General features: G+C 39.8%; 5 protein-coding genes across 8 annotated transcripts; 2 read left to right on the top strand and 3 right to left on the bottom strand.

Annotated features, from left to right (window-relative positions):
- Positions 1-1,181: 1,181 nt before the first annotated feature.
- Positions 1,182-6,409, bottom strand: LOC106370578. Its single transcript, XM_048769121.1, has 5 exons — positions 2,895-6,409; positions 2,354-2,501; positions 2,084-2,156; positions 1,515-1,993; positions 1,182-1,434 (listed from the first exon to the last, which is right to left on the bottom strand). The coding sequence occupies exons 1-5, from the start codon at positions 3,292-3,294 to the stop codon at positions 1,362-1,364; spliced, it is 1,173 nt and encodes a 390-aa protein (XP_048625078.1). The 5' UTR covers positions 3,295-6,409; the 3' UTR covers positions 1,182-1,361.
- On the bottom strand, positions 6,409-14,591 carry LOC106369910 (trafficking protein particle complex subunit 8-like). Of its 4 annotated transcripts, none has more exons than XM_048769116.1 (28): positions 14,088-14,591; positions 13,906-14,000; positions 13,603-13,702; positions 13,367-13,471; positions 13,077-13,239; positions 12,857-12,977; positions 12,693-12,752; positions 12,486-12,566; positions 12,273-12,367; positions 12,038-12,188; positions 11,762-11,848; positions 11,490-11,609; positions 11,295-11,423; positions 11,115-11,212; positions 10,909-11,032; positions 10,655-10,762; positions 10,281-10,422; positions 9,677-9,787; positions 9,534-9,579; positions 9,364-9,439; positions 8,898-9,083; positions 8,710-8,820; positions 8,352-8,507; positions 8,105-8,263; positions 7,749-7,982; positions 7,495-7,665; positions 7,267-7,379; positions 6,409-7,175 (listed from the first exon to the last, which is right to left on the bottom strand). In XM_048769116.1, the coding sequence occupies exons 1-28, from the start codon at positions 14,248-14,250 to the stop codon at positions 6,653-6,655; spliced, it is 3,828 nt and encodes a 1,275-aa protein (XP_048625073.1). In that variant the 5' UTR covers positions 14,251-14,591; the 3' UTR covers positions 6,409-6,652. The 4 variants fall into 4 exon arrangements, with proteins under 4 accessions (XP_048625073.1, XP_048625075.1, XP_048625072.1 ...); XM_048769118.1 differs by having other exon boundaries at positions 9,534-9,576; XM_048769115.1 differs by having other exon boundaries at positions 13,074-13,239; positions 14,088-14,590.
- Positions 14,592-15,001: 410 nt separating this feature from the next.
- On the top strand, positions 15,002-19,520 carry LOC106372211 (conserved oligomeric Golgi complex subunit 1). The gene is made up of 6 exons (XM_048769119.1): positions 15,002-17,553; positions 17,812-18,003; positions 18,171-18,451; positions 18,569-18,748; positions 18,841-19,018; positions 19,094-19,520. The coding sequence occupies exons 1-6, from the start codon at positions 15,334-15,336 to the stop codon at positions 19,241-19,243; spliced, it is 3,201 nt and encodes a 1,066-aa protein (XP_048625076.1). The 5' UTR covers positions 15,002-15,333; the 3' UTR covers positions 19,244-19,520.
- A 729-nt stretch (positions 19,521-20,249) lies between these two features.
- On the top strand, positions 20,250-21,922 carry LOC106372212 (truncated FRIGIDA-like protein 1). The gene has a single exon (XM_013812375.3). The coding sequence runs from the start codon at positions 20,345-20,347 to the stop codon at positions 21,713-21,715; it is 1,371 nt and encodes a 456-aa protein (XP_013667829.1). The 5' UTR covers positions 20,250-20,344; the 3' UTR covers positions 21,716-21,922.
- LOC106372213 (protein LEAD-SENSITIVE 1) lies at positions 21,907-23,128 on the bottom strand. Its single transcript, XM_013812376.3, has 2 exons — positions 22,933-23,128; positions 21,907-22,832 (listed from the first exon to the last, which is right to left on the bottom strand). Exons 1-2 carry the CDS (start codon positions 23,021-23,023, stop codon positions 22,057-22,059), a joined length of 867 nt encoding a protein of 288 aa, XP_013667830.1. The 5' UTR covers positions 23,024-23,128; the 3' UTR covers positions 21,907-22,056.
- Between the last annotated feature and the right edge of the window lie 1,058 nt (positions 23,129-24,186).

The raw sequence follows: 24,186 nt of genomic DNA, 5'->3' as shown, positions 1-24,186 counted from the left end.
GTCCCTCGACGATTAGATAGAAAATGAAAAAGTGATAAGAAATGTTAAAAGGTAAAAAAAGAGATGTTCAATAAAATCAATATATTCTGTTTAAGTCAAGAAGTAATGTTTAAAGTAAATAACATGAAAATAAATGCAGGAACCCATATGGTGTTCTTCGTTCTGCATGTGATAGTCGTGGACTCGTTGTCATAGCTCACGTTCAAGCTGTATAGACGTTTCATGAAAGCAATGTTTGTATAGATGAGATCATAATTTACATAAATATACAATTGGAATAAGGAAAATCAACAAAACAAAAATATTCCAATGATATATATTTCCTTTTCTGAAAAGTATTTATAATCAGACTGCGAATAAAGTCGTGACTGCTCTGGACATTCGGTTCTCAATTCAGTTCTTTCGGTATTTTGGTTCTACAGATTTAGGATACATTTGAGTATTTATTTAGGAAACATTTGAGTATTTAGAAAGTTTGGTTTGATTTCAGTTCGGTTATTTCGATTGTCGGTTCAGTTCGGGTAACAAAATTGAAAACCACCTTATTTCCCAAGTAATTTTAGATCCCATTCGATTCGGGTTTGGATAGTAAACTTGGGAACCAACTTATTTCCAAAATAACTTCGATCTCATCCGGTTCCAGCTTGGTTTCGATTTTTTGGTTAATTCAAGTTAAAAAAATAAAAACATCGATTTGTTTAGATTAATATCAAATTTTTAGGGTTCTCAAACAAAATTTCAGATTATTCAGATGATTTAAATATTCTGAAAAAAAGTTACAGTAGTTCGATTTTTCGTCGACTTATGAATAATTTTTTTAAAGATTATTTGATTATTTAAAATTAAATATAGTTAATATTTATAAATATATAAACTATAATATAGAAATTCGGATACTCATTTGGTTCTGATTTTTCGGTTTTAAAAATATAAGTTTCACTAGTATAACTGACATGATCCAGATTCGAATCAAATCTAGTTTTTGGGTTTGGTTGAGTTATTCCATTCTTAACATTCATTCAAAAAAAAATATTGAATGCAAAAAACTACGAAGAATAAAAGAGTAAAAAACAAAAGATAGTAAATAAAAAAAATGGAAGTACGAGTTGGTTAAGTCATATTAAAGCCAGCTGGAACCTTTAAATTAAAGCAGATGCTTTCAAATGAAACCGCAAAGCACGTAATCATAATCATTTCTACTTATTTGGATGACGGTCTGGAAATCAAAGAAGCACATATGATACGCAACACATACATTAATTGTAATAAGTTCAACACAGATGCACGCATGCTATATAAAGATAACTGGAAACGCAGATGAGGACCATGAAGATCCTAGAATGGGTGGAAATAAATTCTCTTTAGCTGGATGAAGTATTGGCTAACGTCCGCTTAGTTTCACAGATGATATATTCAACGAATTCTGCCTCCGAGCTGTACAAACATTCAGAGATTAGTGTGACATTTTATCAATATATATTATATACTTTTGTATAGGAGAGGGGATAAATTACCTTGGGTTTGCATACACAAAACCTAACCTCTCTCCAACTGAGTTAAGAGCCTGCTTCCATCTGTTGATCCTGACGTCCGTAGCTCCCCAATTCAAGACTAGCTGGTTGTTGATCTCCACTAGCCTCCCATCCCTTACATATTTCGGTTCCACTTTGTAGAATATTGGAATGACTACAAGACTCATCGTGTATTTGTTGATCTCCACTAGCTCCTCCAAGCACCATGCAGAGCTCAAGTAGCTCTCAGTGAAGATCACAAGCGCTATCCTCGACTCTCGGACATTCATGATAAGCTCTTCGGGGTCATATCCTTTAGTCATGTTTTCAATATTTATGTAAAAGTTGATTCCACTTCTTTTCAAGCCAGCTTGGAAATGAGAAATGAAACCAAGGCGGGTGTCATCACCATGACCCCCAAAACTGATGAACACTTTTTGTTGTGGCACAATATGTTGTCCCCTGATCCGGCCATGCACTTCCTGGAGAGAAAATGTGTGAGTTTTATTAAATTAGAGGACATAATCCACCAGACTTAATATGAGTCGGTACTTTTGAGGTCTTTTACGTACATCTGATGATTGTACTTTGTCTAACATTTCCTTCACAGTCTCCACGATTTGGTTGACAAAGAGGGCTTGGTTGCTTCCAATAACAAATGAATCATCATTATATAGTTTACCTAAATCCATATATGTTCTTTTCCAAGGGGCTCCAAATGGCGCGTTATATCCAAATGCATCCAGTAGATGCAAGAATGTTGATTTTACTAACAAACAACATCTAGATGTTTAATTTGGATGTTGTTATACTATTTAATATTACATATATATTAATCAAACCTGTCCTTTATATACTTCAAGCCCGAATAACCCGTTATAGATTTCAAAGCTTCCCGCCACCTGACAAACCTCTTGTCTGCATCTTTTAACAAGCGCCGGCTCAGGAAACAGGACCAACAGTGCATCCTTCCGGAGCCCACCCTAGAACCTATCAAATTTAGAGCACCCGCAGCGGTATAAATTCTACAAAGTTTCTCTGATAAAAAGTTTAATATTAAAAAAATATAGAACAATAAATAACAGACAAGTGGCCAGCGCTTCTCATGATTTCGGACAAAATCTCTTCATAAAGAAACGTTTTCTTGTCTCTCTCATCTGTTTCTTTACCTTCTTTTTTTCATGTATTATTTTAATTACCGAGAGATCTATTGAGAATTGCACCAATGCTGATGGCCTATGTGACAAAAAAGTCCTTTTTTTATTCTTTTTGTTAATAAAGTCCCCATAATATTTTTTTAATCATTTATAATGCATAAAATTTTTTTTTGCCCAATGGGCTCAATGAAAAGTTAAGCCGGCCCTGCCTCTAATGCCGCCTTACCGTTTCTGGCATTTTCTCTTTCGTCGTCTTCCAACCGCAGTAGAATGTCTTTGAAAGGATTATGTTCCTTAAGTGCTACGTGTGAGGCTTTAACCTCGAAGAAGATGGGAAGAGGAGCAAGCTTCTTTAGCTCCATTTGCTTCTTGATCTCCACTAGCTCGTCCAAGCACCAAGTTGACTCTGGATAGTTCTCTGAGAAGATCACCACCGCCACTTTCGAGTCTCTTATCAGCTTTAGTAGATTCTCATCGATCTTTCTTCCTCTAGGCATTTCCTCGTCCGTCTTCACGTTGACGCCTTCATCTTTCAATTTTTCTTTCAAGGAGCTGAGGATGTTGCCGCGAACGTCTTTACCACGGAAACTGATGAAAACTTGAAGGTGCGGATTAGTCCTCTCCATCTGTCTATCTCTCTCTCTCACATTTGTTTCGGGTATAAGCCTTTGATGCTGAAGAGATACTTATACAAAGCCTTTTTGCTGGATCTTATCTTATTTGCGGTCTATTGTTTTGTTTTCTTTTGGTCATCAGTTGAACTCCGATTAGATAATGCCGCTGAGATACACATTTAACCACGTAGACACTTTCTCTTCGTTTGCGGTTTGTTCAATTATTTAAAATGTGAATTTATTATGTTCTACTAGTAGTTTGTCAGTGGTGGTTGTGTTTTAAATGTATAGGCATGTTTTCAGAAACCCATTTTCTAACGTGTCTCGCTGAGAAGAAGAGGAAAACTCTCTTTTATATACTACAATAGAGATAGATAGATAGATAGATAATTTTCATATAATATTACATATCTTTTATATAGCATGATTCTCCAAGATTGAAGAAGCCTTTCAAATTCTATAACTTTCTTCTTGGCAATAGTGATCTGAAAGCTCAAATTGCCTTTCATTAGTATTCTTGTAATGTAATGGGCTCAGCTATGTTTAGAGTTTCCTCCAAACTCAAGGCTCTAAAGAATGTTATTCAGGAGGCGCACACACACAACCGTTCAGGATTGCCAAACTAGGCTCCTCATGAACCCATGGCCTATGCTAGCTGCTGAAGAAGCCGAAGCCCAAAGAAAGTGGCAGATCCTAGCTACAGCAGAAGAATCTTTCTTATATCAGAGATCCCCGACTCACCTGGTCGCAAGTGGGCGACAGCAGTACGTCTTTCTATCATGGGATCATATCCTTGAGAAAATCAGCAAACCATATCCACTTTCTAATGGAGGAGCATGACACCAAAAGGGAAACACAATAAGGAATCCAAAACCTTTGTGTGGATTATTATTTCTCAGACCTCCTTGGAGGGGAGGTGTCACCACTGATGTTTATGCATAGTGATATCGAGCTTCTGCTTCCTTTCAGATGCTCCACATCTGAATCAACTGGACTTGAGAAAGGGTTCTCCAAAAGAAGAAATAAAAGAAGCTTTCTACTCACTCCCAAGAAACAAAGCGTGCCGCCCTGACGGCTATTCTGCTGAATCTTTCACGGGGTATTGGGATATAATCGGAGCTGAGGTTTGTGAAGCAGTGACTGAATTCTTCTCGTCAGGTCAACTTCTCAAGCAATGGAACTCCACCACGCTCGTTCTGATCCCTAAGACGCCTACTGCTTGCAGAACTTCAGAGTTTAGGCCTATTGCTTGCTTAAACCCTGTCTACAAAGTCATTGCAAAGCTTCTTGCATCAAGGCTGCGCGATATTCTCTCTCATGTCATATCACCCATCGCAATCAGCTTAATTTCATGCCATGGAGGTTTTCACTCCATTAACTCAACTCAAGATTTGACAATGGCTACATCCCGTACCATCCCAACACGGCGGCGCTCAACATTTCGCACTTAATGTTCGCCGATGATGTGAGGATATTTTTCGACGGTTCTAGTTCCTCTCTTCATGGTGGTATCTACGAAACTTTGGATGATTTTGCTAGTTGGTCGGGTCTCCAAATGAATAGGCACAAGACTGAGCTATTCCACGCAGGTCTGAACCAAATCGAATCCATGGCTATAGCCAGCTATGGTTCCCTATTGGTTCACTACCATTCAGATATCTTGGCTTACTCCTTATGCATCGAAAGCTGAAGATTTCTGAATATGAAAATTCAGGGGATGGGCAGTCAAAACACTCTCTTATGCTGGTAGGCTTCTTCTTATATCAAGGGTGATCTCAGGAACTGTTAACTTCTGGTGCTCAACGTTTATGCTCCCTAAAGGATGTGTTAAGAAGATTGTAAGCCTATGCTCTCGGTTCCTATGGTCTGGCCAAATAGAGATAGCCAAAGGCGCCAAGGTAAATTGGAATAAGGTCTGTCTACCTAAGCCAGAAGGCGGCTTAGGACTCAGGAAATATAGGGTATGGGACAAAGTGTTGTGTCTCCGATTTATCTGGCTCCTATTTGCAAATTCAGACTCTCTTTGGGCAGCTTGGCACAATCATCATCACCTCCAACAAAAAAAGCTTATGGTCAGTCACACAAACCAGCAACGACTCTTGGACTTGGATAACATTGCTTAACCTCCGTCCACTTGCTTCTCAGTTGGCAACGGGCTCTCTCTCAGATTCTGGTTCGACTATAGCTACCTACTGGTCCTCTCATCCACCTCCTTGGAGACTCGGGACCTAGGGAACTAGGGATACCTCTGAATGCTAAAGTGTCTGATGCCTCAAATGGTATCTCATGGACTCTCCCTTCTCCGAGATCAGAGGCAGCTCTTCAGCTTCACATTGCTCTCACATCCATCACCCCTCCCACGATCTTAGATGAGGATGACTCCTACTGCTGGAAGGTGTACGGAACTCTATGCAATGGCTACTCTTCCTCTCAGACACGGGAAGCCATCAGACCCCGAGAAACAGCAAGATCTTGGGCCCCAATTGTATGGTATAAAGGTGCAGTCCCTAAACAAGCTTTTACTATGTGGCTAGCCACATTAAACAGACTGCCTACACGAACCCGTCTTGCTTCTTGGGGTATGAATATTACACGAGCTTGCTGTCTATGCAACTGCTCAGACGAAACCAGAGAGCACTTGTTTTTAAACTGCAGGTTTTCCCTGCAAATCTGGGCACAAGCTTTCGCTAGACTATCACCGCATCAGCCAGCTTTCTTCACATGGACATAGCTTCTTTCTTGGTGTAGAGCTCAATCAGTAGCAGCTCCGGCTGTTCTAAGGACATTACTCACTCATGTCCTTGTATACCACATATGGAGGCAAAGAAACAATGTCCTCCACAACAACACTCACCTCTCACCCGTGCAAACGATCACTCCAAGGCGCCACAAGCGCTCTTTTTTGAACCTCATGGTGCTTTGGATTAGATGAACCAGATGCTCACCATAGGATCTAAACTACTACCTTTCTTGTTTTTTATTTAATTTTGGCCAAAAAAGATGTATGTAAAAGTCTTTTCATTGTAACAGATGAACTGCTCATTTTAGATAAAGATATTTACAATTTAGTATAAGAAAAACATATAGTTCAGCTAAATAAAATAAAATAAAATTCAAGCATTCAAAGGGCCACCATAATCTCTGTAATCTTTTATTCCACAAACAAAAGTAAGATTCCCCTTTTGGCGTAATATCTTTCTCCTTTCGAAAACCATTTCTTGACAACAACTTGCTACAATCAAAATTGAAAACTCATTCGTAAGGACCATTAAGATGAATACACAGAGGACAATGCGACACAATAGAAGACTCTCATGCTTACTAACGGACACCTCAAACCTTTTATAGAAAGAGAGAAAGCTATAACAGCTCACTCAGACTGAAGAACAGTAAGGTAACAAGGATAGCCTTGGCATATCCCTGATGATGTTGATGACAATGCGTTTTCATGTTCGGAAAGCTCCCATGTAAGTGTATATGAACATAGATTGTAGACACCTGGAGAGAAAACCGATATCTGCAGGGGGATCTCTGTTCTGGACAATGGCTGGATCTGGACCTTTGTGGAACTTGAACCTGACCATATGAAAGGAGGCGAGCTTTCCATGGAAGGTGGTGGTTTGCCCAGGCGGCTTCCCATGACGTCTGAAGTTAGTTTCATTTCCTCTGTTATGGCTGGTACGTAGCGCCACCCGGACAGGTTTCCAGAGGAAGGAGTTGGTGCTGCTGCATCCGGTAGGCCATCAATGGTGTTGATGCTCACAGATAAAAATCCATCAGATGTGTTTCTGATTACCATCTTTAGTTTAATTTCACAAAAGGAGGTCGAGAAATCGTGGTACATGGTCTTCGGACCGTCTAGTGACCATGAGAGCGGGATTGAGCTCCTTATTCTGTAATTGAACAGCAATGTGATTCGAAGTAGGGGGGGGGACAATAAGCTTTGAAAGCTGAAGCAATGTATTTTTTTGTGTATACTCTTACCTATTGTGACATGAATGGTGAGACAGAATCTTCGGTAAATCTTGCTCTGCTGATGGATTGCTAGATTTTGCTAGGCGCGAGATGAGAATGAAGTCAACGGTATTCGGACTTAACTGTTTGATCATAAAAATACGAGTCCATTAAGCTTCTTCTGATAATAGAAAGTTACCAGTGATATGATGTTATGTTTAAGAGAGTAACATACACTACAAGAGGACTTTAGCTTACCTGATCTGAGGTTCCGTGACATGACCTTTCACTTTCATGGAAGCTTGCTAAAGGTGAGTTAACAATATCAAAAAGCTTTTCATCGTCATCCTGAGTAATCAGTTTTATGTCGGTTTGGCTGGGAAGAATAGACGTGGTTTTCTCTTCTTCAGTCCCGGGTTTTCTGCAATCCTGAAAAAACAGCATTCGAATTTCAGACTTGGAAAAGAGATAGACCAGCTAGCTACTAAAGTGCATCAAAATGAACTTTCGACCTTAATCATGAAGAAACATGATAAACCTTGCCCAGGGAGTATAGACTTGGAAGGCAAGATTGTATCAACAGGCTGAAGCAACGAGATACCCCACCGACACCCAACTGTTGACAACTGATGAATTTCGAAAGAATCTGAATTCGCACGGTTCACGATATCCATACGCACAAGAAATTCTTGCAATCTTGATGGAGAGGGGGTGATTTCAAACGAGGTCTCTAGAGATGGTAAAACCTATATATATATATAAATATAGAAATGGTTCAGATGTGTTGGCCAATGCAAATCTGCCTATAACATAGTAGAAAGTTTGGAAGAAAAAAACAAATTAGCAGCGTAGAGATTAGATTCCTCACCTGTAAACTATAATGCATCCTTAGGGTGCGATATTTCATGATGCTTGATACATTTTCCATCTCATAGTATATTGTGAAATACAAAGATATCGTTCCAGGGATGGCAGCTCGAAGCCAAAGAGGCCACCTCAAAGATCGGTCTCCTTGTAGTGATACATCCTGAAATAGATCAGCATTCAGAACCATGTTAGAATAACCTGACATGCACATTCAACTTTGAGGCTTGAAGAAAAGGCTCGCCACTGACCTTTGGAAATGCAAATACACTAGTTCTACTTGTTTCACGCTGGACAGTATTTTGTTCAGGGCCCTTCTTTAAGCAATCTGGAAATCCGGGTGTCAGCTCTTCTTCATGACTTTCAGGATTTACAAATCTTGGATGGCTAATCTTCATTTTAAGATTCTACAAGGACAGAGAAACTTTGTTAGCACAAGAATGATTAAAAATAAATGCATCACAATATTTGGTGATCAAGCAGGAATAAATATTATAAACAAGAACATAACAAACGAAATTCATAGACAGTAACAGAACAAACAAAAAATTTAATTGCTTTACAGCAAAGAATATGAATGATAAGTGTTGATCAGAACAAGAAAACTACCTTTATTGGAGATTCTGAATTATTTTTTAACTCTAAAACAAGATAACGAAGATCTCCAGCATACAATTTGTCAGGCAGATGATCAACTGAACCCTCAAGCCTGGGTAGACTCTGCACGGTCAAAATATCTTTACATTAGAAGGTCGCGACGAACTTTAAGAAATAAACCATAGAGGAGACGTTTGCACCTTGATGACTAAAAATTTCAAGGCATCAGTGGGAGTAAGTTTGTTTTTCCTTTTTGCCTTGTTAGTTTTTGCCTTTGTAGGCACAGATTGGAAGTAATGCACGCCTACAATGGAGCCAGACAACTCCCACCTTACACCGACAATTTTGAGGATACCTTCTTCACTGGGGGTGACCGTGAGCCTCACCTGGACGACAAAAGCAAAACGATAAGTCAGAAAAAACAAACAACTAGCAGCTAATTAAACCCTCAGAACCTCATCAAGGAGAAACAGTAAGCAAACGGAAGTTACAATAGTCAAAAGTTACAAATGACCAGGGTACAGACAACAACTACAGGTGGAACATCACAATTTTGAAAAAGATGTTTCTCTATATATACACAAGAACATGAAAATGCCAGATAGAGGAAGATTTAAAATATTGAACATATCAATCAATCTAAGTGTCCAATTTAGCAAGACTCACCAACTTTTTCTCGCCTCCGCCTAATGTGAAGTCCACTTCAGACAAGGTGAAAGAAGAGAAACCAGAGGTTGTAACCCTGTGGTATTGTTGACAACGACGGCACAGCTTTGTCAATCAAATGTGGGTCAATAAAGTTGAAAGAAACCTGATTGAAGAGATTAGATGCTTACTGATTGTGTTCGGTCCCCAAGCTTAAGCTACTTGTCTCTTTTTCTACTTTACAAAGTCCAGATGTGGAAATAAGTTTCACATATAAAAACTGAAGGATGTAGAAAATATATAAACTGAACATCAAATAATAGAAATAGCTTACCCAATTTTAAGTCATCAGAATTTTCGGTAAGTTCACAGATGAGAGAGACGCTTGTAACGGAAGTAGAGATTAGCAGTGGATTCCTAAACTCCATATCCAATTTCACTGACTCTGAAAACAAAGAATTACAAGTAAAAATCCACAATTACTTACATTTTCAAACATGCTAAAGCAGAATATCATGTCATCAACAATATGGCGTGATTGTATAGCCAAACCAAGAAATGCCTCGTCCTTGGCAGAAGCATAAGTGATAATATTAATAGATTGATACGACAAATGAAGAACCTAATACTCCCCCCCCCCCCCCCCCCGCTCCCCCCTCTCTCTCTTTCTCTCCACGACATCTCCGTGAAAAACTATCAAAGCTAGTTATTTCAAAAATATACATTTTCCAAAGTCAAATCAAGTCTAGATAAAACTGAAATGTCCTGCTGCTTACAATAAGGTAAAACAGATTTTGCGTATAAGCGTGCCTATTTTAGTTGGACTAGATTGCATTCTTTTAGCCTTCAGACTCCAAGCATGAGTTAAAAGTACGATGACTAAGAAGAAAAGGCTGATTCATGTAAACATCGAATGCAGCTAACAACAACGTGCATACCTCCAACGACACAAACATTTGATTCCTTGTATTTCTTAGGCAGTAGCTTTGACTGTAACTCCAGCCAGTTTGACTTGCCAGAATTCAACGATGGAATGATATCATCCTCCAATGATTGCCAGATGCTCTCTTCTACAAGAGCCTGACAACGACATGTGAATCATATTGGTACACAAGACATGCAAACTCGCCATGAATGAAATAAACAATTCAATGATGGAAAAATATTATTTATTTGCAAGTAAAGCAAAAAAATTTACCAGAAATACTGATGTCAATTATGCAGTTGACAAAGAAGTATAGACGCAATACATCCTAGGAAGGTTATGATGGCTAATATGTACATACTTCTAAAGAGTGAATATGCAACTTACAGAAGCTTGAGATGCATAAGTGCGATGGTCTTCATATATAACTTGAAGAGACGACATGCTAATAATTGGTAGTCGAAGTCCCACCACTTCATGCTTCATCCCAGTTTTCTTCAAATTGACAGAAAAAATGAAAAGAAAATAAAATTATTTTGTATAGACAAAGAATAGAGACCAAGGGTAACTATTGGAAGCACTATCTTACTCTCTGAGCAGCTTAATTAGAGCGTATAAAACCGCAAGTATAAGCTACACACCTTAACTATGTCGAAAAAGTCTCTGAGAAAAATCTCTTGGGTAGACTTGGACTGGTTTCCACAGTCCAGTACTCTGAGCATGTTTCTAACTGCAACATCATTCATCCCGACAATTGCATACCACCTGAACAGATAATTTCATTGCAAGTCTTAAGCCAACAAATTTCTAATCGTCACGTCTTAAGAGGCCTACATTAAAAACTTACTGTCCAATATGAAAGTAAACATGGTCTTTGATATGGCTCCAAGTAGTTGATTCATAAACAGAGATCGCGCTTCTATATGTACGAATTGCATGGTTAACCTGAAAAAAGGCAAACAAAGAATATTCTTTACAATGCAAAGCATGTACGAAGCTTGAGCCCTTTCAGCGAATTAGCATGTACCTGATCACAGATTTTATAGTGGTCTCCTGAGAGAACTAGATGAAATCCATACTTGTGTAGCATCGCTGGCTTAGTTAACACGAAGCAGTAAGAAGCTTGCTCTAACATAACAGCAGCGTGCAATGGTTCCTGCAAATTGATTTAAATTTAGCCATCGAATTATGTGCATATGTTCTGAAGGTAAAAAAGAAACACCTCTCCACATATGCGGAAGTAAACAGAAGCCGCTTCTTTATACTGGTCTCTAGCCTTTAGCATCTCTGCCCACCAGAGCCCACATCTCGTAGCATTTTGAAAGCCAGACTTCCCAAGTTTCTGCGTGAGATTTTAAAGACATGTTTCAGCACGTACTACCACGTCATTTTCTTAAGTTAAACCATTCATATTTCAGTTTCCTGTTTTGCACAGAATAAAGGGATATTTGCTAAAGAACTTTTTTAGGTTAAAGATTGGTTATAAAGACATACCATATAAGTGCTGGATGCATTTTCCATGCAGTACTCAGCTTCCTTTATTGACTGGTCTGAGATGAAATATGCGAGTCCCATCATTTCCTTCCAACCATGCATATGAAAGATGAGTTATCGAAGCAACCACAAGTAACAAATAATGAATAATATAGACCCAAACAATCAGTTGGATAACATGGTTAACCTATACTATACGTGAGGTTCAAAATACAAGACGAACATTGATTAAAATTATGCCACTACATTAACATAATTACAAAGATGTGAATCTACCTGGACACCGGCATAGTGCTTCCAAGCTTTATCGAGCTTGTAATCAGTTGATATTAAGCGATAGCTAGACAATGCAAGTTCATAGTCATGCAACATGAAGGCGTAGTCACCCAAAATTCTGATTTGAGATTCGGTGGAGCTAAAGGTATAGCTTCAAAAGTGGACAAAAGACCGTTAGAGCTTATGATGACGTCAATGAAATCATAAAAGGAGCAAAAAGGTGAAGACTGCATACATAGAACCTTTGGTTGAATCCGGAATATCGTCTTTTCCTTTTCTCCACCACAAGTTCTTTATCTGGTTTCTGAGTCCTTTCCTTGTTGCAGAAATCTAGGGGCACAAAAAAATGAAAACTAAATGATATGGAAAGAGAACAACATACTAGTAAATCATATAGAAAAACTAGATATGTTCTCAAAAATAACTTGTAAAAAAATCTAAAGCCAACCTGTTGATTAAGATCTCGGACTTTCTGCTCCATGTACGGAATTATATGCCTGGAAGCAAACTCTTGCATCAGCTCTTTGATCTGCTCCGAATATGCCAGAAGAAATTTAAAGTTAGGGTTAAAACATTCCAAAATGGTTGAAAGGGTGAACTTCACCAGCAAGAGAATTTTATACAAGAAATAGCAGTCAGAAGCTTTTAAATATACCTCCCCAATATCGTCGCCAGTAAGAGCACATCCAAGTTTTTCAGCCGGGACACTTGATTTCTTTCAGAAAAATTGGTAATCAACATGTTGAACTTATATGTACATAAAATTTAAAAAGTAACCTTAAACAATATGTTTGATTACAGTTCTGATGAGTGACTTACAAATGAAGCCCATGGATTAGCCTGGTGTTCTACGTTCCCCTCTTTAGATGAATTAGTGCAAAGTAAGTTGCATTCATTGTTTCCAAATGTACTTCTCATCTCAGACAGAACTTTAGACGTTCTATAGAAGAAAAAATCATCCAGTCAACAAAAAAACTTACATTTTAACACCCATATGATGAGAACCATGTCACAATACGATGGAGTAAGTAACAACAACCTCTCTGTTGTTGCATCTTGATTGTCATGCACCAATAGGAAATGCTTCAAAATCTTTGGGTCCATTACACCATCATTAAGCAGAGAAGGTAATCTATTGGTGTTGAAAAGATCTACAAATTTATTTAAAGGGTCTTCGTCTTTTGATGAAACGACCAAGAGACCTGAAAAGTAGATTTATAATTATTTAGTACACAACGGAAAACTCTATGAGACATAATAGATCAGCGAACCTAGTTTAAAGTGAGAAGACAGCAACAACAATTTTCTAAAACCCATTTAATGTCTTACAAGCCACAGGATGATCAAAAGCTTCATGGTCTGAAAATGACAAGGTGCGGATAAGTTCTTTATTGTAATACTGAAACCATGTGGGTGCAATTTCAGACTCTGAATCTGCAGGGACGGAAACACATCAGCATTAGAAAATCAACGAGTTCGAGAATTCACCTTCTCAGTAATGAAACAAAAGACATAAAAGGCATCGTCTAACACTCATAAAAGCATAATTTCCAGTAGAGACTTACTAGAGAGTATATCAGTAATTTGAGGAGGATCAGATTCCAAATCGTGAAAAACCTTCTCCCCAGCTTGAGTAATAACATGTTCTAGCCGTTGCTTTGCAACCTAGCCATTAAAGTTTGAGCTTAGCTGAAGATGCAGAATGAGGAAGGAGCCTCTAATACAAGCATACACGCCTAAGTAATACAAACCCATACTCTCACGTTTCGTTCTTGGTAAAACAGATAATAATTACATGTCCAGTTAATGGTGATCCGCATTGTTCCTGACTAAGAACCAATCATCAAGTACCAAACAAGTTTACGTACCTCTACGTTTGGTTGTCTGATATCAGCTGCATTAAACAATCTCAGCGTAAATTTCTTTAGCCGATAAAGCTGATCGCCTGAGGTCCGAACAGGAACTGCACAACAAATTTCACCACTGGAACCTTAAGAAAAACACTTGAAGAAGACAATCAATCAAAACTAGTAATCAAATCAGGACTCACCATCGATGTTACTGAAGTTGCAGAACGGCTTGAGCGTTTCCACAAAGGATAGTCCATTCTTGAGGAAAGTCTCTTCAACGAGAGGCGTGCAGAGAACCATGACTACAGGACTAACCTCCTCCAATAGCATTTTCCCAAGCGAAGAGTTCACCGGCTCCACCATTCTTCCTTTCGCCTAAAACTCTTCACTGTATGCCCAAACTTCTCTCTAGTCCGATGTCAGATCGAATTAGATTTTGGAGGCGGGGGTAAACCTAGATCTCCTCCTCTCAAGCTAATCAGAGCTACGACGCAGCTGCAGGATTCGATGGAGATATGGTTGAGGATCTCGGTAGCTAGTGAAATGTGCCAAATCAAGAAGGCAGTGTGTACGGAGAAAGTCACCGGAGAGTGGAGGGATGATCGTGATCGTGATCGGGAATGAGATTGAGATCGACGTAGAGGGAGAGATGTAGGCAAAGTCGATTGGAGGAGATTCGAGCGACGTTGGGGGAAGAAAAAAAAAAGAACAATTTTATCCGTTTAATTTATTTATTTTATGTAATTGCACGGTTTGCACCCTTATTTAGGTGAACTTTACAACTGTGCCCAAACTATTCAACAAGAATGCTATGCATTTATAAGCCTTGAATTTCAATTTTACTACAAGTTTTTCACTTTTCAAATTTATCTTATAATTATTTTTATAAATATTTTAAACTTGTACTAAAATTTTTAAATTAACTTCTCAAAAATTATTTACAAATATTTAAAAACAATTTATAAACAAATTTCACATCATAAACATTAAATCCTAAATAATAATTATTTAAACATAAACATAAATCTTATGATATTTTTTAATTGAATGTATTTTTAGCGATTTGTTTAGTCAAATTTGGCGGTAAAAAAAAAATAATACACAGTGATTTTTAGCTAAACCAATTAAAAGTACAACCGGTATAATTACCCATACCGGAACGGTTTGCTATTATATTTGGATTATTTTATTATTCTATTGCAAACCCAGAGAAGGGTTAATTTGTAATTTAATAGGAAACGCTTAGTTTCTCGTCGTCTTTCTTCACGGCAATGGCAGAAACTTAAAAAAAAAAAATAGATCTTAATTCTGGGACTCTACTTCTAAATCTGAGGCAGGGCATTTCCAGATCCGATCAGATCCGCTTTGCTTATCTTCTTCTTCACTAGTCAATAGAAGCGACGATGTATTGCTAGAGACAACACAACCGAAAACACGCGGAAAAAAATGAGAATGTCATCAGCTTCCGCCGCGGAGCACCGGCCTTCCGCCGCGACTCTCGGCGGCGGTCAAAGAGACGCGGAGTCTCTGTTTCGCGCGAAACCGATGTCGGAGATCCGGAACGTGGAGTCGGCGACTAGGAAGAACATCGAGGATAAGAAAGAGGAGCTCCGGCAACTCGTCGGGACTCGGTACCGCGATCTGATCGACTCAGCTGACTCGATCGTGCACATGAAGTCGCTTTGCGAGTCGATCTCGGCGAATATCTCCTCGATCCACGGGAACATTAGATCGCTTTCTTCGTCCTCTTCTGTTGCGGAAGCTCCCACGATTGATAACCCTAACTCGGCCCGAGTCAATGTGTACGGGATCGCTTGTCGTGTTAAGTACCTGGTGGACACGCCGGAGAATATATGGGGATGCCTCGACGAATCGATGTTTCTAGAAGCTGCGGGGAGGTACATGCGTGCTCAGCACGTGCAGCAGAGGTTGGTTAAGTTGGAGGGATGTGGCGGCGGTGAGGTGGATCAGAGTAAGCTGTTGGAGAAGTTTCCGCTGCTTGAGCATCAGTGGCAGATAGTGGAGAGTTTCAAGGCTCAGATCTCGCAGAGGAGCCATGAGCGGCTTCTGGATCAGGGTTTAGGGTTGGGAGCTTACGTGGACGCGTTAACTGCTGTTGCGGTGGTTGATGAGCTTGATCCGAAGGGAGTGCTTGAGTTGTTTCTCGACTCGAGGAGGACTTGGGTTCTGCAAAAGCTGAATGCTTGTAGTGGTGATGATGCCGGGAATGTAGTTTCTGTGTTTTGTGATGTTTTGAGTGTGATTCAGGTTACTGTGGGACAAGTTGGTGAGCTCTTTTTGCAGGCATTGACTGATATGCCTCTGTTTTATAAGACTATCTTGAGTACCCCTCCAGCTTCTCAACTGTTTGGTGGGATTCCGAATCCGGAAGAGGAGGTTGCGTTGTGGAAATTGTTCAGGGATAATTTGGAATCCGTCATGGTCATTTTTGATAAAACTGACATTTCTAAAGCTTGCCTGAGTTGGTTGAGGGAATGTGGTGGGCAGATTGTTGGTAAGGTTAATGGGAAGCATTTGATTGAAGCTATTGTTACTGGTGGAGAGCTTGGGACAGCGGAGAAGTTGATAAGAGAGACCATGGATAGCAAAGATGTCTTGAGGGGTAGTTTAGATTGGCTTAAGAGTGTTTTTGGGTCTGAGGTAGAGCTGCCTTGGAATAGAATCCGGGAGATTGTTCTGGAAGATGATTTGAACCTATGGGATGAAATATTTGAGAAGGCGTTTGTGGAAAGAATGAAATCCATTATTGACTCCAGATTTGAGGATTTGGCTAAAGCTGTCAATGTGGCTGAATCGGTTCGTGCTTTTAGCGAGATCACTGGTGAGAAGATCAACTTCCAAGCATACTTAAACAGACCATCTACAGGTGGTGGTGTCTGGTTCATTGAGCCTAACGCAAAGAAACTTGGTCTTATTGCCGGAAATAAAACATCACCTGAAGAAAGTGACTTTCAAAGTTGTCTAACTGCTTACTTTGGTCCTGAAGTTAGCCAAATGAGAGATGCTGTTGATCAGCGCTGCCAGAATGTATTGGAAGACCTCCTAAGCTTCTTTGAGTCAGAAAAGGCTGGTCAGAGGTTAAAGGATCTGGCTCCATACGTGCAGAATAAGTGTTATGACAGTGTCTCAGCTCTTCTTTCAGATGTAGATAAAGAACTCGAGTTTCTCTTTTCTGCCATGAGGAAAGAGAACAATGACAATGACGCAATATCACCTGCTATCATAATTGAGAAATCTCTTTTTATGGGACGCCTTTTGTTTGCATTGCTGAACCACTCTGAACACGTTCCCTTGATTCTTGGTTCTCCAAGATTGTGGTGTAGAGAAACTATGACTGCAGTTTCTGATAAGTTGTCATCCTTGTTGAGGCAACCAAGATATGGCTCGAATACTGCACTCACTGCTGACAGCCCTGGAAAGCAGGTGCACACCGATCTTAGGAAGCAGAGTTCATTAGCTGTTGCCGCACTACTCAAGGCAGAAGAGAAGACAAGTCCGAAATTTGAAGAGCTTAATAAAACTATGCGAGATCTGTGCATTAAAGCTCATACTTTGTGGATCCAGTGGCTATCGGATGAGCTTTCAGCTATTCTCTTGCGTGATCTTAGGAGTGATGATGGATTATCTGCTACAACTCCTTTAAGGGTAAATAAAAATCGATCCTTATCCTTTTTGCTGAGCTGTCTCTCCTGCATCGATATTAGATATTGCTGGCTAAATGTGCATAGATAGTTGTTTATTCACTTTCTTTTTTTTGATGGAGATGTTTCCAGGAACTACTTTATATCCTGATTGACTCTTTAAAGTATTAATAAGATAGTTTAGACATCCTCTTGCGTTCCCGGTTATCATTTTCAAGATCACTTTGTTGTGTCCATACTCATTTGTGAAGTAATAATGCAGGGTTGGGAAGAGACAATAGTTAAGGAAGAGCAGGGCGAGAGTCCATCTGAGCTGAAGATATCACTTCCGTCCTTACCTTCGCTCTATATTATCTCTTTTCTGTGTCGGGCATCAGAAGAAATTCACCGAATTGGAGGCCACGTTCTGGATAAGTCAATTTTGCAAAATTTTGCTTTAAGCTTGTTGGAGAAGGTGCGTTGTCTCTGTTTACTTTTTTCCTATGATTATTTTCTACCTGCTCTTCAAAATGTTCGTGATAATTTCCCCCCTATTCATACGTCTTACCTTTCATTGTGAATATCTCCAAGCTGGTGATTGCTTACCAGAATGGTTATTAAATTTTCCATTGTACAATGCAGATCATCATTATTTATGAGGATTTCTTATCTCCTAGGGAGGCCAACGAACCCCAGATTTCAGAGAAAGGAGTCTTACAGATTTTGCTGGATTTGAGATTTGCATCGGACGTTCTTTCTGGGGGTGATACAAGCCCCAATGCGGAGATACCAAAGAGTACAATGAACAGATCAGCTTTCAGGCGAAAGCAGGGACAACAGCAAACAAAGTCAGTCAGTAGAGGTCGCATTGATGGAGTGATATCCTATATGTCCCAAAAGTTGGATCCCATAGACTGGCTCACGTAAGGAACTTTATCCCTAAACTATACGCAAGACATATCTTTACGATTACTTCACTAGTTTTACCGTTTATTGTCACAATCATTCTCTGATTATTATATTTTGAAATGTCTAAAAAGGTATGAGCCGTATCTATGGGAGAACGAAAAGCAGTCATACCTACGCCACGCTGTACTCTTTGGATTCTTTGTGCAACTAAACCGAATGTACACAGATACTGCGCAGAAGCTACCAACTAATTCAGAGTCAAATATCATGCCATGCTCCACAGTTCCCCGCTTCAAATACCTTCCCATAAGGTAAGATCTTCTTCTTCCAAAGCAAAAAACTGTTGGTGGCCTTCTGCAGAATGATTTCTCATTTCAAAAGTCTTGGTTTCGTGTCAATGCAGCGCTCCTGCTCTGTCCTCTAGAAGTACAAACAAGGTCTCGATCCCAGTTACATCAAATGAAGGTTCGTCAAGAAACTCATGGAATGCATTTACAAATGGCGATCATTCTCAAACGAGTGAGTTAGACGATGACTCCAGCTTCGGTGTGGCTTCCCCGTTCTTAAAGTCCTTCATGCAGGTAAGATCTTGTATTGGGTTGATTAATTTGTAATATGTTCAATATCTTGATAAGATCATGTAAAACATGTTTCAGGCTGGTAGTAGATTTGGATCAATACTAAGTGACGGACAAGTGGGAATATTCAAGGATAGATCAGCAGCCGCTATGTCAACATTTGGGGATATAATACCGGCTCAAGCAGCCGGTTTACTCTCTTCTTTCACAACCACCAGGTACGAGTGATGATGATGATGATCTCGGGTTAATCACTAAACCGTCATTTTCGACCCGGGTTTCTGCAATGGGTTTATGAATCACGCAGAGGGTGAATGCAGAAGCTGATATATTTGTTATTATACAAGTTTTTTACATAAACGAAGAGAACAAGTTTTGTAATAGTGTTTGATTTATTGCTTCTTATAAGCTATTTTTATAAGGAACATGTAATTAAGAGGATTTGGTTCTACAAAAAAATCCTCAAGACTGAATACAATCAAACCGGATCTAGGTATTACGGCTAGTCTTGTTCTCGTCAATGAGAGGCCTCAGCTTCTTCTTATCTGCAAAAATCTTGAGGAATTTGAAGATGAAAGGGACATAGTTGTGTAGCACAAGCATTGTTAATCTGCAAGAAAACACATGATTATTATCTTCCATCCAGTGTGGGATAGTGAGTAACCTTGCTCCGTGATTACAAGATCAAATCCATGTACAGGTCTAAACAAGTGTTGTGTTAGAGGGCAGAAGGTATCAGACAAAGAAAAGAACCGAATACTGTTGGGTGTATATATTTTGTTTGAAACAACAAACAATCAAAGAATACAGCTAGTAAACTAACATTATTTCATCAAGAGTAGTCATGTCCATGGAATACAGTTCCTCAAACAGCAGACATTTCACTTGTATTTGTATAAGCACCTAAACAAAAACACACGGGAAAGAAGACAAAAACATTTAGATCAAGAAACAGCTGTTGATGAGTCAATCAAGAGTCTCTCTCTCTCTACTACTACTACTGGTGTGGTCTCCACTGTCTTTTTGATGAGTCAATCAAGAGTCTCTCTCTCTCTACTACTCTGGTGTGGTCGGTCTCCACTGTCTTTTCTCTCACATATAAACCGAGTCCGATCAAACCGGAGCATCATAATTAACTAAACCAACATTAATTAAAATTTCTCTGTTTAATTTATGTAGTATCAAACCGAATCAGACCATATTTCTAATTTTATGTAAATAACCGAACCGATAGCTGAATGCCAACTACCATACTTTTATTGAATAGATAAATCGGCGGGTTTCATGTTTGCCGGTGAAGATAAAGAATAGAAATCTAGGGTTACAACGATGACGGAGACTGAACAAATCGCCGCCGCGATTAATCAAATCGAAGAGAAGAAGCAAAATCTGAAGAAAGCCTTCGACGATCTCCAATCACACCGCTCTCTCCTCTCACCTTCTTTCTCTCTCTCCTGGTCTGACATCGACTCCCACTTCTCCTCTCTCCAATCCTCCCTCTCTACCCGTTTCCGCCTCCTCCAATCCGAACCTCCTTCACCGAACAACGATTCGCCTAGAATCGAAACCGCCGATGATCCAGAGCCACCGTTGGTGGTTACTCGCCCCGAGTTGAGAGCCTTATGCGAGAAAATGGACTCGATCGGTCTAAGCAAGTTTCTGGCTGATCATTGGGATGACGATGCGATGCCTAACCAAGAGCTCTCCGCAGCGTTTCGTTACTCGCCAGATCCGGCGTCGATGGTGCTCAACGCAATCGATGGTGGCTCGAGCAAGGGTAAATCGGTTGATGTAAGGAGAGTTTTCGTTTTGCTGATGGAAGCTTTGATTGAGATTAACGATGATGTGAAGATCGGAGTCGATACGAAAGATAAGGCCAAGAAGGTTGCTAACGATTGGAAGACGAAGATAGGTAACAAACCTTTCGAGGCGTTACTGTTTCTTCACTTAGTCGCAGCGTTTAAGTTAGGATCCGAGTTCAACTCTGAGGAGCTGTCACGTTACGTGGCAATGATTGCAAAGTACAAGCAAGCGACTTTGTTGTGTAACAAGATCGGTTTAGATAAAGAAAGAGTCGGAGAGATCATCACGAAGCTTTTGAGTATTGGGAAACCGATCTTGGCGGTGAGGTTCATGTACGAGTGCGGGAGGACTGACGGGTTTGAGCCGGTCTCTGTGTTGAAAGGTTACGTTAAGGAGTCGAGAGAAGCTGCTGAGAGAGTTTGTAAGGAGGATAAGTACTCTCTCAAGTCGCAGAACGTAGCTACTGATAAAGAAGTTAGTGCGTTGAAAGCAGTGATCAAGATCATCAAAGATCGGAATCTTGAGGCCGAGTTCTCTGAGGAGAGGGTTGAGGAGCGTGTGGAGGAGCTGGAGAGACAGAAGGCGCAGAGGAAACGCAACGTGGAGCCGCCACAGCTGAAGCCGAAGGGGAGAAAGCGGCCTCGAGATCGCAGTGGTAATACACAAGTTCATAGACAAGAAGCTGGTGGTGTTATGATTGAACCTAGTCATCATCATGGCTTACACTTGAACCCTTTTGGTGTTGTGAACCAAGCACGTGGTGGTATTGTTGGCCCTTACACGAACCCATTAGCTGCTGGGCTCTATAACTCAGCCGCACCTCCTCAAGCTGTTTACTATGGTCAGCAAGCTGGATTTGTAATGCCGCCATTCCACCCATCTTACTATTCTCAGTAGCAGACCATTGCTAATAGTAAGATATTTGTCTCCTGCAATTAAAAAAATCGTTGAAGTGATGTCTGAGGAAGGAACTAATTACAGTCTTGACTCTCCATTACTCTTTATGTAAATGAAGAGTAAGCAGTTTTATCATGGAGTTGATCTTTATCTAAATCTCTTGATAGAGTTTAGTTCTTGAAAGTAATAAATATTGTTTTGACTGTATTTGCCATTTCCTCAAATAGTTAAAAATACAGTTTACACAATACAAACAAAGCAGAAGTAAAGTCTCTTACACAACAGATTAGAGTCAATGACTCATCAACAATCCATGAAACAAGTGGTTAAATAATTTTCCACTACTTGTTTTTGTCGCTGTTAGTATTGTCCAATATATTGCGAACTGCCATAAGTGTAGCAAGCTCTTCCACAGGGACTTTGCGAACATCCTTTCTCACACCAACGTCGTAAGCCACACGACCGATACAGTAATTACTGTATCCCGCCACAGCCACGGCTCCAAAACCAAAACCAGTAGTCACAAGTCCAAGCGTCATCGTAACAGCCCTGGTTGCAGCAGAAACCACCGTAGCTGGAGACACCGCCAACGAAGCCGCTTGACCAGCAGTCCTTCCCACCCCTAAATACCTGAGTGCCAAAGAAGCAACACCACCTGCTGCACACACCGCGTTGACTTGGCTGCTACTTCCAGACTTGGTGACCGAAAAAACAAGCAGACCAGTCTTGCAATAGATAGCAAAATCCTCACAGTTGTTGTCCAAGAGATGGTACTCACCAAACCCATTACTCCATAAAAGGCACTTAGCGCGGTGAACGACTTCTTCAGGAGGATCTGAAGGTGCTGTAGTGCAGGTACCGCCTCGCTGTTTAGCCACAAGGACAGCCTTGGAGACGTCGTACTGGAAGAGGTAGAGGCTTCCCCCGGCGAGAAAGCAGTCAAGACAAGAAGAGATTACGCCGTCGAGAATCGATTGATCTCCGCAATTAGGACAAGGGTTGTCTCCGTGACGAGGAACTGAGATCTGGATGATGTTGTCCAGATAAGTACCGGTTCCGATCTCAAGACCACCTCGACGAGTAAAGTGAATGACTTTACCGTCGCCTACATAGATTCCTATGAAATGGAATGCATAGAACCCAGAGAAAGGAGCTAAAGATCGTGATCGAGACTAAACGAAAATGTGGATAAGAGAGAGAGTGAAGGAGATGGAAACCGTGATGGGAGTAGATGTAAGATCGCCATGAATAGATGTGATCTCCGGCCTTGAGCTCATCTCTGGAGATCTTGTTGGAGAACAATCCCATCTTCTTCTTGTTCCTGTGTCTTCTCTGATTCACTTTTGCTTAATGAGTTAGGTTTTCTGATTTTCTCTCTCTCTCTTTTCCTTATTATTTAAAGTTGAAAAATATATTATATGCCCTTAGACTATCAAATATTTGTGAAAAGACCCCGAAACTATGGAATCTACTAAACAGCCATCAAAGATTCAAATTGATTAGAAAATAGCCCAATATTTTTGTAGAAATGTCACGCAATTTTTGTAAACCGTATGTGTCTTGTACGTTTCAATAAACCGAAAAAACAACAGTTTTATGTGGTGTTAACATCGAGGACTATACTCGTTGAATTCTAGTTTGTTGGATTCTTAGTTTGTAATTTTCGTAGTTTGAGTCTTAACTTGCAAATATTGGTCAATTGTAACGATTGTTTAGCAAAATACACTATTCAGTGACGACTTAAACTGAATTAGAAAAGAAAAAAAAAAACTTTTTACGCTGGGTGACGAACAAAAATTAGCCGGGATAAAGCAGATAATATACTTCTGCGGAAAATGTTGTTTCTGGTATTTGTATTGATAACCTGATAGTTTTGTTATTTGTTCTTTCTTATGAGATTAGAACCACACTTGAGCTCGAATAAAGTTTCTAGTTCAATTCCAGTACCGATGAAAATAAAAAATACATTAGGCGTAACTCCACTTCAAGTCTAGAATAGTATTTTTTTTGGTCGACCCACTAGAATAACTTTAGTTGTCTAGTAATTGACTTTTTATTTTATTTTAATTCGGAAACCGTGTTTCCTTCTTGAGTAAGCAAAACAAACCCTACCCTACCATTGTACCCAAAAACCCTTTCGTAACAGATACTGGAAAGCACATCACATTCACGTCTCTTCGTGGTTATAACGAGTAAAAAGAATTTACAATTTTCTAGAGTCTAATTTATGATGCGGCCTTTAATTCCGAATAAAATTTATGGTCCCCTTGTCCGCGCGAATGGAATATTGTTTCATTGTTAATTTTCTAGTCTACTTTATGATGCGGCCTTTAATTCAGAATAAAATTTATAGTCCCCTTGTCCGCGCGAATGGAATATTGTTTCATTGTTGTTAAGTATAATTTTTGGATGAATCATGTGGTCGTGTTTATTTGTTAAGAGTATTATTTGATATTTTATTGTGCTATGTA

The sequence above is a fragment of the Brassica napus genome, chromosome C9 (assembly GCF_020379485.1).
Source record: "Brassica napus cultivar Da-Ae chromosome C9, Da-Ae, whole genome shotgun sequence".
In the NCBI taxonomy this organism is placed as follows: domain Eukaryota; kingdom Viridiplantae; phylum Streptophyta; class Magnoliopsida; order Brassicales; family Brassicaceae; genus Brassica; species Brassica napus.
The sequence above is the reverse complement of the archived record's forward strand: the minus strand, read 5'-3'. Positions and strand labels throughout refer to the sequence as shown.